Genomic DNA, 15000 nt, shown 5'->3' with positions numbered 1-15000 from the left:
TGTGTGGGGTATAGGGGTTGGTGTGTAGGGTATAGGGGTTAGTGTGTAGGGTATAGGGGTTAGTGTGTAGGGGATAGGGGTTGGTGTGTAGAGTATAGGGGTTAGTGTGTAGGGTATAGGGGTTAGTGTGTAGGGTATAGGGGTTAGTGTGTAGAGTATAGGGGTTAGTGTGTAGGGTATAGGGGTTAGTGTGTAGAGTATAGGGGTTAGTGTGTAGGGGTTAGTGTGTAGGGTATAGGGGTTAGTGTGTAGGGTATAGGGGTTAGTGTGTAGAGTATAGGGGTTAGTGTGTAGAGTATAGGGGTTAGTGTGTAGAGTATAGGGATTGGTGTGTAGGGTACAGGGGTTAGTGTGTAGGGGATAGGGGTTAGTGTGTAGGTATAGGGGTTAGTGTGTAGAGTATAGGGGTTAGTGTGTAGGGTATAGGGGTTAGTGTGTAGGGTATAGGGGTTAGTGTGTGGGGTATAGGGGTTAGTGTGTAGGGTATAGGGGTTAGTGTGTAGAGTATAGGGGTTAGTGTGTAGGGGATAGGGGTTGGTGTGTAGAGTATAGGGGTTAGTGTGTAGGGGATAGTGTGTAGGGTATAGGGGTTAGTGTGTAGGGTATAGGGGTTAGTGTGTGGTATAGGGGTTAGTGTGTGGTATAGGGGTTAGTGTGTAGAGTATAGGGGTTAGTGTGTAGTATAGGGGTTAGTGTGTAGGGTATAGGGGTTAGTGTGTAGGGTATGGGGTTAGTGTGTAGGGTATAGAGGTTAGTGTGTAGGGTATGGGGTTGGTGTGTAGGGGTTGGGGTTAGTGTGTAGGGGTTAGGGGTTAGTGTGTGGGGATAGTGTGTAGGTATAGGGGATAGTGTGTAGGGTATAGGGGTTAGTGTGTAGGGTATAGGGGTTAGTGTGTGGGGATGGTGTGTAGGGTATAGGGGTTGTGTGTAGGGTATAGGGGTTGGTGTGTAGAGTATAGGGGTTAGTGTGTAGGGATGGGGGTTGGTGTGTAGAGTATAGGGGTTAGTGTGTAGGGGATAGTGTGTAGGGTATAGGGGTTAGTGTGTAGGGTATAGGGGTTAGTGTGTGGGGTATAGGGGTTAGTGTGTAAGGTATAGGGGTTAGTGTGTAGAGTATAGGGGTTAGTGTGTAGAGTATAGGGGTTAGTGTGTAGGGTATAGGGGTTAGTGTGTGTAGGGTATAGGGGTTGGTGTGTAGGGTATAGAGGTTAGTGTGTAGGGGATAGGGGTTAGTGTGTAGGGGTTAGGGGTTGGTGTGTAGGGGTTGGGGTTAGTGTGTAGAGTATAGGGGATAGTGTGTGGGGTATAGGGGTTAGTGTGTAGGGTATAGGGGTTAGTGTGTAGGGGATAGTGTGTAGGGTATAGGGGATAGTGTGTAGGTATAGGGGTTAGTGTGTAGGGTATAGGGGTTAGTGTGTAGGGGATAGTGTGTGGGGTATGGGGGATAGTGTGTAGGGTATAGGGGATGGTGTGTAGGGTATAGGGGTTGTGTGTAGAGTATAGGGGTTAGTGTGTAGAGTATAGGATTGGTGTGTAGAGTATAGGGATTGGTGTGTAGAGTATAGGGGATAGTGTGTAGGTTATATGGGTTAGTGTGTAGAGTATAGGGGATAGTGTGTAGAGTATAGGGGATAGTGTGTAGAGTATAGGGGATAGTGTATGGTAATCTGTCTTTCTTTCACTGCAGGAGGAAAGGAGACGTCTCGATCGAGAAGACAGACAAGACAAACCAAACGAGAAAAAAACCACACACACACACCTACACACACCTGCACACACACATCTACACACTAACACAGACTCTTGGGTGGAGCATAAATTGAGCCACAATCACAACTCTCCTGAGGTACGTGTGTGTGTGTGTGTCTGTGTGTCTATGTGTGTGGTGATGTGTGTGTTTGATGGCTGTGTGTGTGTGTGTGTGTGTGTGTGTGTGTGTGTGTGTGTGTGTGTGTGTGTGTGTAAGTCTGTGTGTGTGTGTGTGTGTGTGTGTGATGATGGTGTGTACCATGTGTGTGTGATGATGTGTGTGTGATGTGGGTGTGTGATGATGATGGTTCGTGTGTGTTATGGTGTGTGATAATGGTTTTGTGTGATGTGTGTGATTATGGTGTGTGGGATGATGACGATGTGTGATAAAGATGGTGTGTGATGATAATGTGATTGATATGTGTGTGTGATGGTTGTGTGTGTGTGTGTGTGTGTGTGTTTGTGTTTGATGGTGGATGATGGATGATGGTGTGTGTGTTTGATGGTTTTGTGTGTGTGTGTGTTTGATTTTGGATGATGATGGTTTGTGTGATGGTTGTGTGTGTGTGTGTGTTTGATAGTGGATGATGGATGATGATGGTGTGTGTTTGATGGTTTTGTGTGTGTGTTTGATTTTGGATGATGATGGTGTGTGTGATGTGTGTGATGATAGTGTTTATGTGTGTGTGTGATGTGTGTGTGATTTTAATTCAATTTAATTCATGTTTATTTGTATAGCGCTTTTAACAATAAACATTGTCTCAAAGCAGCTTTACACAGATAATGCGGTGAATAAATGTAAATATGTTCTTTGTAAATAAGTTTGTCCCTGATGAGCAACTGTGGCAAGGAAAAACTCCCCGAGATGGCATAAGGAAGAAACCTTGAGAGGAACCAGACTCAAGAGGGAACCCATCCTCATCTGGGTTGCACCAAATGTCCATTTGAAGCAGATATACAATGTTGCGGGGTACAGTGATGATGATCAGAAGCAAACTGTAGTCCTGAGTCAGTGTAGCAGACTGTTGATATTAACTACAGTCCAATCCATCCTCAAAGCTCCTGTTCTTACTCCCGAATTTCAAGGAAACACCCAAGGTGTTGATGAGAAACTGTCCCAAGCTGCACAGAGTGGCCTCCAGTCGAAGAGAACATCACCCAGAGGCAGGACTGGACGAAGTGGGAAGATCCACGGAGGGGAGAGGGGCAGGAACAGTGGTCACTGGAGCCTCAGGAGCAAGTTTAACTCGACCGAGAGAGAGAGAGAGAAAGAAGAAGAAGAAGAAGAAAAAGAAGAAGAAGAGGGTGAGAGAAGAGAAGGATATGGATTATTAAGTCTCCTGATTGTTGTATGAAAGTTAATGTCACTGTGCAGTTTGGACTCTGGTAAGATTCACTCTGGCAGCAGAACTAAAAGGGAGAAGCAGAAGGAAACACAGACATGAGGATCTCTGGGATAAGAGACGACCCACCACACCACCATCAACAAACCTGAGTGAACGTGTGAGAGTGAGGAGACGACAGCATTCAAATATCCCAGTTCACCAAACACTCCATATCCATGATCCCTCCAGATCTGCTCCTTTACCTCACAAACACCTACTGACTAAAGACTCCACTAAATAAATGTGTTCAGCCTCGACTTGAACACTGAGACTGTGTCTGAGTCCCGAACACTGATTGGAAGGTTGTTCCATAACTGTGGGGTTTATAAGAGAAACATCTGCCCCCTGCTGGAGTCTTCATTATTTGAGGTACCAACAAATAGCCTGCACCTTTTGATCTAAGTAGGCGTGGAGGATCATCCTGGTACAGAAGTTCACTCAGATACTGCGTGAGGCGTTAAGTGCTTTATACATCAGTAGTAGTATTTTATAATCAGTGTGAGATGTAATTGGGAGCAGTGTAGATGATTAAAACAGGGCTGATGTGCTCATATTTTCTAGATCTAGTGAGGACTCTTGCTGCTGCATTCTGAACTAACTGAAGCTTATTTCTGCACTTACTCCAACACCCAGACAGTAAAGCGTTACAGTAGTCTAATCTAGATGTTACAAAAGCATCTTCTAGTTTTTCTGCATCCTGTAACAACATCATATTTCTAATTTTAGCAATATTTCTAAGGTGAAAGAAGGAGATCCTGGTGATATTATTCACGTGAGACTCAAAGGAAAGACTCGGGTCAATAATCACACCAAGGTCTTTGACTGCTGTACACACTGAGACAGAAACACCATCCAGAGATGCTACAGAATCAATTTGTGATGTGTGTGTTGATGCTGGTGCTGTGTTTGATGATGATGATGATGATGATAATGGTCGTGTGTGTGATGTGTGTATGATGATGCTGTGTGTGATGTGTGTGTAATGATGGTGTGTGTGTTGATGTGTGATGATAATGATAAAGTGTGTGTGTGATGAGGATGGTGTATGTGATAATGATGGCGTGTCTAATGATGATGATGATGGTGGTGTGTGTGTGTGGTAATGTGTGTGTACTCCAACAGCATGGTGTTCCTCTGTTCCTGACTCTGAACTTTGACCTTCGTGCTCATGTGGAGAGTCTGGGTCATGGGGTTGCTGGGTGTTTGGGTGTTCGGTTGTTGCCACGGCGATGTTGCGGTTTCCTGACGAAGCGAGGTGGCCGAGTGAAAACGTGGAGGCGAAGATGGTTCCTCTTCGACATGGACCACCGCAGACTGGCTTATTACACCGGTGAGGAACATCAACATGCTGAAGACACATTATAACCTTTATACACATCCATTTTTAACTCTCTGACCTTGAAATGACCCCTAGTCTTGTGCTGATGTTCTATCCAGTTGTGTAGAACACAGGCAATGTGTTTAATGACCTTCTCTCTGTATCTCAGATCAGGATGAGAAGAAGCTGAAGGGTGTGATCTACTTCCAGGCCATAGAAGAGGTTTATTACGATCATCTCCGAACTGCAACAACAGTGATTTTACTTTCTCTTATTTCTTCTCCTTCACTCCATCATCACTTCATCATCACTCCACCTTCACTCCATCATCACTCCACCTTCACTCCATCCTCATTCCATCATCACTCCACTTTCACTCTACCTTCAGTAATTCTTCACTCCATCATCACTTTATCATTACTCCATCATCACTTTATCATCTCTCCATCATCTCTCCACCTCCTTTCGTCTCTTTTTCTCTCCTACAGTCTCCTCGGCCGAGTCTGACGTTCTGTGTGAAGACGTACGAGCGTCTGTTTTTCCTCGTGGCTCCGAGTGCTGAGAGCATGCGCATCTGGATGGATGTGATTGTAACGGCAACAGACGAACACAGTCGCTACTGAACACTGTTTTTCACACACACACACACACACACACACACACACACACACACACACATATATATATACACACACCTTTGTTTAGCCTCAGATCTTACAGACGAGTGTGTTCCAGTGTGTATTTCACCACAGAACTGTTGTAAGTGTGAGTCCGGTGACGTGTGATGTCACGTGTCCATGTTGTGATTTTTCGCCCAACAGGAAGTGAAGTGTGAACGAGGATCGTGTTCTTGTGTGTTCATCTGTAGCAGGTTTATGGGATTGTAAAAGTTATACCTTATTTATAAACATATGTTCAGAATGAGGGCGTGTTTTCTCTCCCCTCCCTCTCTCTCTCCCCTCCCCTCCCCTCCCTCTCTCTCTCCCCCTCTCTCTCTCTCTTCCCCTCCCCCTCCCTCTCCAACACACTACATGGAACTCTATTTTCTAATTGCAGAACATTACGATGTACAATGTTTAATAAAAAAAAAAAAGTAAATATTACAGAGTTTCCTCTTTTATTTCCTCTGTCCATTTAACATAATTCACCAAATAGGAGGACACACAGTGTGGTTTAGTTTATTCTATAGTTTTTATCTAAACTGTAATGTTAGAGAGTCAACCCTGATTTCACACTGCTTTACACTGTTTTCACACTGCTTTACTTACACTGCTTTACACTGATTTCACACTGCTTTACACTTACACTGCTTTACACGGTTTTCACACTGCTTTACACTGTTTTACACTGCTTTACACTGATTTCACACTGCTTTACACTGTTTTCACACTGCTTTACTTTACACTGCTTTACACTGATTTTACACTGCTTTACACTGTTTTCACACTGCTTTACTTTACACTGCTTTACACTGATTTTACACTGCTTTACACTGTTTTTACACTGCTTTACTTTACACTGCTTTACACTGATTTCACACTGCTTTACACTGTTTTCACACTGCTTTACACTTACACTGCTTTACACTGTTTTCACACTGCTTTACTTTACACTGCTTTACACTGATTTTACACTGCTTTACACTGTTTTCACACTGCTTTACACTTACACTGCTTTACACTGTTTTCACACTGCTTTACACTTACACTGCTTTACACTGTTTTCACACTGCTTTACTCTACACTGCTTTACACTGATTTCACTGCTTTACACTGATTTTACACTGCTTTACTTTACACTGCTTTACTTTAGAGTCATGTGATTCCTATTTAATACTCATAATGTTTATATTGTCTCACATTGTCTGTTTTGTCTCGTATAATAATCCAAGCTAAATGTATAGTGATATTTGGGTCGGTCACTAACACCTGGAACCAAAATTCTTGTGTTTGTGTCTACATACAAACCTGATTCTGATCTTTTTACATAATAAATTATATATTGTATTATTTTCAGGCCGAACTGTAGGTATTATTCTCTACCTGTATCAGTTAGCGTTAGTATTTTCAACGGTATTTCCTACTTTTTAAAACGGCGACTTCCGGCGGAAAAGTTTTTTTTTTTTTTTAAATGAGCCCGGGTTTCCGGTTCCGCCCCTCTTCCGTGCAGTGCTGTGGTGAGCGCGTGTGCCCCGGAGCGAGCCTCGGCACACATCTTATTAAAAAAAATCAAAAATACAAAAAAATTACAAAACAAAAAATCTACAAAAAATCTCTTTTCGTGTCTGTGACCGGGACTCGGTGAAGCAGCGGAGCCGCAGCGGGTTGATCAGCTTTAGCTAACGGAGGAGATTAGTGTGTGAGTTAGCCGAACTAGCAGCGCTCTGATATGAGGGATTAGCTTAGTGTGCTAACTTGTTAGCATTAGCTGAAGCCAGCTCACAGCGTGGTGTTTAAGTTTCATCTTTACAGAGTTATCGCTTTATTATAATCCGGTTGGGACCTAATCGGTTTATCGGCTAAAATATAAATAACCTCCAGCCCGGTTGCCATAGTTACCGAGCGTTAAATTAGCCTGTTAGCTTGTGTGGTGTAGCGCGTGCTCAGTGTGTTTCCGGTTGCTCGGTGTGAGTGTACAGTAGGTGAAGATGAATCCCAGCGCTCCCAGTTACCCCATGGCCTCCCTGTATGTGGGGGACCTGCACCCAGACGTCACCGAGGCCATGCTGTATGAGAAGTTCAGCCCTGCGGGTCCCATTCTCTCCATCCGCGTGTGTAGGGACATGATGACCCGCCGATCCCTCGGGTACGCCTACGTCAACTTCCAGCAGCCTGCTGACGGTGAGGGTCCTTCTGTCCTTCATCCTCCTCCTCCTGTCCATCCTCCTCCTCCTCCTCCTGTCCATCATCCTCCTGTCCATCCTCCTCCTCCTCCTCCTGTCCATCCTCCTCCTCCTGTCCATCCTCCTCCTCCTCCTCCTCCTGTCCATCCTCTCCTCCTGTCCATCCTCCTCCTCCTCCTCCTGTCCATCCTCCTCCTCCTCCTCCTCCTGTCCATCCTCCTCCTCCTCTGTCCATCATCCTCCTCCTCCTGTCCATCATCCTCCTCCTGTCCATCCTCCTCCTCCTGTCCATCCTCCTCCTCCTCCTGTCCATCCTCCTCCTCCTCCTGTCCATCCTCCTCCTCCTGTCCATCCTCCTCCTCCTCCTCCTGTCCATCCTCCTCCTCCTCCTGTCCATCCTCCTCCTCCTCCTGTCCATCCTCCTCCTCCTGTCCATCATCCTCCTCCTCCTGTCCATCCTCCTCCTCCTCCTGTCCATCCTCCTCCTCCTCCTGTCCATCATCCTCCTCCTCCTGTCCATCCTCTTCCTGTCCATCCTCCTCCTCCTCCTCCTCCTGTCCATCCTCCTCCTGTCCATCCTCCTCCTCTCCATCCTCCTCCTCCTCCTGTCCATCCTCCTCCTCCTGTCCATCCTCCTCCTCCTGTCCATCTTCCTCCTCCTCCTGTCCATCCTCCTCCTCCTCCTGTCCATCCTCCTCCTCCTCCTCCTGTCCATCCTCCTCCTCCTGTCCATCATCCTCCTCCTGTCCTTTATCCTCCTCTTGTCCTTTATCCTGTCCATCCTCCTCCTGTCCTTTATCCTCCTCCTCCTCCTCCTCCTCCTGTTCTTCAGCACATCTCGTGTCTCCTCAGTATTTTCTCACTCCATTCTCTCTCTCATCACTGTAGATCAGATTGAACTTGTTTGTGTCTCCTCTCCTGAGGAAATCTGATCTGATCTGATGATTTCTCTGCATCCTGTTGATCTAATCTGATCTACCTGGTCTGATGTAGTGCTCCTGTACATGTTTAATTGTGTAATATTTAGTCTGTAATTGTGTATTTTGGAGCTTTGTGTGGAGACACTCTGTAAACGTGGTGAATATAGCGAACTGACCAGACGTTTCTCTCCTCAGCTGAGCGAGCTCTGGACACCATGAATTTTGATGTGATTAAGGGGCGTCCTGTTCGGATCATGTGGTCCCAGAGAGACCCCTCTCTGAGGAAGAGTGGCGTCGGGAACATCTTCATCAAGAACCTTGACAAGTCCATCGACAACAAGGCTCTGTATGACACCTTCTCGGCGTTCGGGAATATCCTGTCCTGCAAGGTTTGGCCTGTGTGTGGGTGTCTGTGGGTGGGTGTCTGTGGGTGGGTGTCTGTGGGTGGGTGTCTGTGGGTGGGTGTCTGTGGGTGGGTGTCTGTGGGTGTGTGTGTCTGTCTGTGTCTGTGGGTGTCTGTCTGTGGGTGTCTGTCTGTGGGTGTCTGTGGGTGGGTGTGTGTGTCGGTGTGGGTGTGTGTGTCGGTGTGTGTCGGTGGGTGTGTGTGTGTGTCTGTGTGTAACGGCTTGTTTTTTTCGTGTGTGTAACAGCTTGTTGTTTTATCGTGTGTTTGTGTGTGAGTGTGTAACGCTTGTTTTTATGTGTGTGTGTGTTTCTGTGTGTGTGTAATGGCTTGTTTTATCGTGTGTGTGTGTGTGTGTGTGTGTGTGTGTGTGTGTGTAACGGCTTGTTTTAATCGTGTGTGTAACGGCTTGTTTTAATCGTGTGTGTGTAACGGCTTGTTTTAATCGTGTGTGTAACGGCTTGTTTTAATCGTGTGTGTGTAACGGCTTGCTTCTCCTGAAGGTGGTGTGTGATGAAAACGGCTCTAAGGGTTACGGCTTTGTGCACTTTGAGACCCACGAGGCTGCAGAAAGAGCGATAGAGAAAATGAACGGCATGCTGCTGAACGACCGCAAAGTGTAAGACGAGTATCCATGACTGTGTGTGTGTGTGATTTTCACTGATGGAGAGTTGATGGAACAGGATTTTATTTACTGCTGTTGCTGATGTTAGTGTGTGTGTGTGTGTGTGTGTGTGTGTGTGTGTGTGTGTGTGACAGGTTTGTTGGACGCTTTAAGTCCCGTAAAGAGCGTGAGGCTGAGATGGGAGCTCGCGCCAAAGAGTTTACAAACGTCTACATTAAGAACTTTGGCGAGGACATGGACGACGACAAACTCAAAGACATCTTTACCAAGTTTGGTAAGTACTGTGTGTGTGTGTGGAACTTATGCATGCATGTGCGTGTCACTTACTGACCGTGTGTGTGTGTGTGTGTGTGTGTGTGTAACAGGACCTGCACTGAGTATTCGGGTCATGACTGATGATGGTGGAAAATCAAAAGGGTTTGGCTTCGTGAGCTTCGAGAGACATGAGGACGCTCAGAGAGTGAGTGTGTACTGTGACCAAGTGTACTATTAGAGACTAGTGCTGGCTCAGGGTAATAGTGTGTGTGTGTGTGTGTGTGTGTGTGTGTGTGTGTAGGCTGTGGATGAGATGAATGGAAAGGAGTTAAATGGGAAACAGGTATATGTTGGTCGGGCGCAGAAGAAAGGTGAGAGGCAGACAGAACTGAAACGCAAGTTTGAGCAGATGAAGCAGGACCGCATGACACGCTACCAGGTACACACACACATGTAACACGCTATCTGTGACTAGTCAGCAGACACACACACACACACACACACAGTTAATCTTCATCCTGTGCTGTAGGGTGTGAACTTGTATGTAAAGAATTTGGATGATGGTCTGGATGATGAACGTCTCCGCAAAGAATTCTCACCTTTTGGAACCATCACCAGTGCCAAGGTAATTTCATCACTCATCATTTGTCTTACTGTGGTGTGTGTGTGTGTGTGTGTGTGTGTGTGTGTGTGAGAGAGAGAGAGAGAGAGAGAGAGAGAAAAGGAAAGTGGTTGAGATTTTTTATGTGAAGGTTGAGTTACTTGGTGTGTGCTAATGAGTGTGCGCTGCCCCCTGCAGGTGATGATGGAGGGCGGTCGCTCGAAAGGGTTCGGCTTTGTGTGTTTCTCATCTCCAGAGGAAGCCACGAAGGCAGTGACGGAGATGAACGGTCGGATCGTAGCCACCAAGCCGCTGTACGTCGCTCTCGCTCAGCGCAAAGAGGAGCGTCAGGCTCATCTCACCAATCAGTACATGCAGAGGATGGCCAGCGTCCGTGCCGTCCCCAACCCCGTCCTCAACCCCTACCAGCCTGCTCCTCCATCAGGGTACTTCATGGCTGCCATTCCTCAGGTACACACACACACACTACACTGTCTCACTGTGTTTCAGTTTTAAGTATTCTCAATTGCCGCTTTGATGTAGTTCCAAGGTGTGTTAACTCCTCTCTATCTGTCTCTCTGTGTGTGTGTGTGTGTGTGTGTGTGTGTGTGTGTGTGTGTGTGTGTGTGTGTGTGTGTGTGTGTGTGTGAGACAGGCTCAGAACAGAGCTGCGTATTACCCGAGCAGTCAGTTGGCGCAGCTCCGCCCAAGTCCTCGCTGGGCCACTCAGAGTGTCCGTCCTCAGCGTGAGTGTCCCCTACATCTCTCTCACACACACACACACTCCCCACCCAGGTGTGTCCCAAACCGCTCCCACTACCTCTCAGTGGACTACAGTGAGCTGAGGTGTGTTACATGGGGGCTGTTTGGAACACATTATTGTGGTGTGTTTTGATGACTTCATACTTCCTGTGTGCAGATTTCCAGAACATGCGAACACGATCCGTCCCGCAGCGCCACGTCCACAAACCTTCGGTGCCATCCGCCAGACCACCAATCAGGTGCCCCGAATGATCACATCACAGCGGATGGGTGAGTCTCGTGCACACACACACATACACACACACCCGTTTTGTTATCTGCCATTTTCCTGATTCTGTGTGTGTTTTGTTTGTAGCATCCCAGCCTTTGGGGCCGCGCCCAGCCAGTGCAGCAGCAGCTACAGGAACGGCACCAGTGCGAGCAGTGCAGCAGTACAAATACACACCTGGAGTACGCAACACACAACACCTGCCCACACAAGTTCCCCTGCCACAGGTACACACACCTTACTCTAACACACTTCATATGGAGTCGTGTGTATGTGTCCTCTGTGAACCTCTGGTCCTGCTCGAACTCAGCACTAACTCAACTCTTTAGCAATGCTTTCTGAACTGTGTGTGTGTGTGTGTGTGTGTGTGTGTGCAGGCTGCGGTGCATGTACAGGGTCAGGAGCCTCTCACTGCCTCAATGCTGGCCGCTGCCCCTCCACAGGAGCAGAAGCAGATGCTGGGTGAGTTACAAACTTTATACTGAGCTACCACACGGAAGTGTGAGTGCACGTGTGCGAGTGCCTGTACTACTAAGGGTTTCAGTGCAGTATCTCTGAGCTACCTTTAGGGGGTGCACTGCCCCTACAGCAAACATTCACTTTCTCCTTCTCTTAAACAAACTCACTCATAGAGCTGAACCGCATACACACTCTTACACCCTTTTTGTGTGTGTGTGTGTGTGTGTGTGTGTGTGTGTGTGTAGGTGAGCGTCTGTTCCCATTGATCCAGAACATGCACCCAACTCTGGCTGGGAAAATCACTGGCATGCTACTGGAGATTGACAACTCAGAGCTGCTGCACATGCTCGAGTCTCCTGAGTCTCTGCGCTCTAAGGTACACACACACACACACACGCACACACACACTCACACACATGCGCTCGATGCTGCTGGGATTTTAACTTATGATGTTCTGATCGAAGTCTAACAGTCAGTGTGTCAGCATTCTGCCTCTCTATGTAGGTAATGGTAGGGTGTGTGTGTGTGTGTGTGTGTGTGTGTGTGTGTGTGTGGGTGGATGAGGCGGTGGCGGTACTGCAGGCTCACCAAGCAAAGGAGAATGCTCAGAAATCAGTGAGCAGTGCAGCTGTTCCAGCTGTTTAATGGAGCTTTAAACAGAAACAGGTGTGTACTGAAACACACACACACACACACACACACTCACACTCCCTTAACACAAAGTGTAACTGCTGTATGTTTTCCTCCTCCAGAATCATTCCCACTGCACTCGGCTGCTTCACCAACCTACGCCCAGGGCCGTAAAAATAAAAACTGAAAAAAAACTGAAAAGAGAAGTAGGCGTGAGACACACACTGCCGGGTCGCATGCCGACCCAGAGTCCAACTAAAACTGAGAAAAAAAAAAAAAAGAAAAATGGAAACGCTCATTTATCATTTCTTTGTTTTTATTCTTCTCGCTGTCTGAGATTTAGAATGTCACTCAATGTGTGTGTGTGTGTGTGTGTGTGTGTGTGTGTGCGCGTGCGCGTGTGTGTGTGTCACTCGATAGCTGAGCTTTGGAAACGTGAATTGGATTAATAAAGATTGAAACAGGTTTGTTTTTGTTTTTTCCTCTTTTACTTTATTATTATGCTAATGAAATGGGTGGAGCTTACAGGGTGCATTGATTAATCTCAAGTTTGAGAGACTGGCTTTAGAGAAAAGGTGTGTGTGAGAGAGAGAGAGAGATGGGGGGAGGGGCATGGTCAGTGTGTGAAAGGTTACTCTAGTTCAATAACCTTCAGCTTCCGTTCAGCAGTGAAGTGAGTGTAATAAAGCACATAACACCAGGAGCTCGCTCTCACACACACACACACACACACACACACACAGGCTCTTTGTGTCCTTGACTGGGTGAGAGACCAGTGTTCAGTCAGGGACAAGATGAGCACACGTCATGTCACAGTGATCTACTGAACAGCTAGTTCAGTTAGAGTTCAGTATTCACCAATCAGATATTTATTTATTAGTCGTTAGCACCTGTTTGAAAGCTGGCAGCCTGCAGGTTTCTTACCTTCTGATCTCAACAAGTCTGAGCAAAATACTGAGTTAGCACCAATCAGAGGCTGCATTTTAATGACATGAACTTCGTACAAGGTTTTTTGTGGTATTTTAAATATGAATACAAAATATGAAGCCATTTTTATCAACCCTCTTAAATACAAATATAATAATGATATATAATAATATAATAATCCTGTTTTATATTTAAAACTCACCTATCATAAATACTGCCATCACTGTGTGTGTGCGTGTGCGTGTGTGTGTGTGTCATTTATTACTAAATTTAAATGATTTAGATTAGATTAGATTCAACTTTATTGTCATTACACATGTACAAGGCAACGAAATGCAGTTTGGGTCTAACCAGAGTGCAATAACAGCAAGTGCAGGATATATAGTTTTTACATGAATTTACAGTTAAATAAAATAGACTATAAACAGACATTTAAAGATGTATATGTACTATAAATGTGGTATACAGGTGAATATATATGTACTGAAAACACAATATACAGATGAGTGTATATATATATATATATATATATATATATATATATATATATATATATATATATATGTACTATAAATATAATTACAGACAAATATATATGTACTTATAAATATAATTACAGATAAGTATATATGTACTATGAACAATAATATACAGATGAATATATATGTATTATGAACATGCTATACAGATGCCTATTACTATACACAGAGATTTACAGAAGGATGTAAGCAGTGGACATAATAATATTGCTAGAACTTTGCTTGATAGAATAGATAGAATTAATATTGATAGGTTATTGCTTGAAACTGGAGACACGCTCAACAGCCATCCCGTTGATGTGGGTGGTGTCATGTGTGCCTCTTGCCTCCCTCCTGAAGTCCACAATAAGCTCCTTTGTCTTGGAGGTGTTAAGGAGCAGGTTGTTGTTGTTGCATCATGTGGCTAGGTGCTGGATCTCCTCCCTGTAGGCAGTCTCATCATTGTTGGTGATGAGACCAATCACGGTAGTGTCATCTGCAAACTTGATGATGGAGTTAGATCCATTCACAGGCCTGCAGTCGGAGGTGAAGAGGGAGTAGAGGAAGGGGCTCAGCACACAGCCCTGTGGTACACCAGTGTTGAGTGTGATGGTGTTGGAGCAGATGGAGCCAGATCGAACCTGCTGGGGTCTTTTGGTCAGAAAGTCCATGACCCAGTTGCAGGTGGAGGTGTTAATGCCCAGATCTAGAAGTTTGGCTATTAACTTGGATGGAATGATGGTATTGAATGCTGAGCTGAAGTCAACAAACAGCATACGTGCATAGGTGTTCTTATTGTCCAAGTGTGTGAGCACAAAGTGCAGTGCCATGGAAACTGCATCTTCTGTGCTTCATTGCTTTGGTAGGCAAACTGGTGGGAGTCAAATGTGGTTGGCAGAGAGTCCTTCAGGTGTGCCAGGACCAGCCACTCAAAGCACTTCATGACAATGGGTGTCAGTGCTACAGGGCGGTAGTCGTTCAGGCACGTTGGGTTGAAGGTTCAGGCACGTTGGGTTGGATTTACTACAAACACTAACTATTCACACAAACTACATACCCAATACTCACACACTGCACATGCACAACACACACTACACACACATTACATACACAATACTCACACACTGCACATGCACAACACACACTACACACACATTACATACACAATACTCACACACTGCACATGTACAATACACACACATTACATACACAATACTCACACACTGCACATGTACAATACACACACATTACATACACAATACACACACTGCACATGTACAATACACACACATACATACACAATACTCACACACTGCACACACACACATAATAATACAC

General features: G+C 45.6%; 2 protein-coding genes across 4 annotated transcripts in view; both read left to right on the top strand.

Annotated features, from left to right (window-relative positions):
• The window catches only part of LOC124403738 (pleckstrin homology-like domain family B member 3), a 20989-nt gene extending 15434 nt beyond the window's left edge, over window positions 1-5555 (top strand). For all 3 annotated transcript variants that reach the window (XM_046877466.1, XM_046877467.1, XM_046877465.1), the window contains exons 11-14: window positions 1688-1846; window positions 4257-4464; window positions 4622-4707; window positions 4941-5555. In XM_046877466.1, coding sequence (XP_046733422.1) covers window positions 1688-1846; window positions 4257-4464; window positions 4622-4707; window positions 4941-5075 — 588 coding nt within the window. In that variant the 3' untranslated portion in view covers window positions 5076-5555. The remainder of the gene's footprint in view (window positions 1-1687; window positions 1847-4256; window positions 4465-4621; window positions 4708-4940) is intronic.
• A 1045-nt stretch (window positions 5556-6600) lies between these two features.
• pabpc1a (poly(A) binding protein, cytoplasmic 1a) lies at window positions 6601-12682 on the top strand. The gene is given in 16 exon segments (XM_046877455.1): window positions 6601-7292; window positions 8410-8603; window positions 9121-9236; window positions 9377-9516; window positions 9608-9702; window positions 9799-9936; window positions 10027-10122; window positions 10297-10569; window positions 10754-10844; window positions 11018-11029; window positions 11032-11130; window positions 11216-11355; window positions 11506-11590; window positions 11833-11963; window positions 12143-12253; window positions 12340-12682. Coding segments are annotated over 15 exon segments (1893 nt in total). The 5' UTR covers window positions 6601-7099; the 3' UTR covers window positions 12233-12253; window positions 12340-12682.
• The last annotated feature ends 2318 nt before the right edge of the window (window positions 12683-15000 follow it).

The sequence above is a fragment of the Silurus meridionalis genome, chromosome 21 (assembly GCF_014805685.1).
Source record: "Silurus meridionalis isolate SWU-2019-XX chromosome 21, ASM1480568v1, whole genome shotgun sequence".
NCBI lineage: Eukaryota > Metazoa > Chordata > Actinopteri > Siluriformes > Siluridae > Silurus > Silurus meridionalis.
The sequence above is the reverse complement of the archived record's forward strand: the minus strand, read 5'-3'. Positions and strand labels throughout refer to the sequence as shown.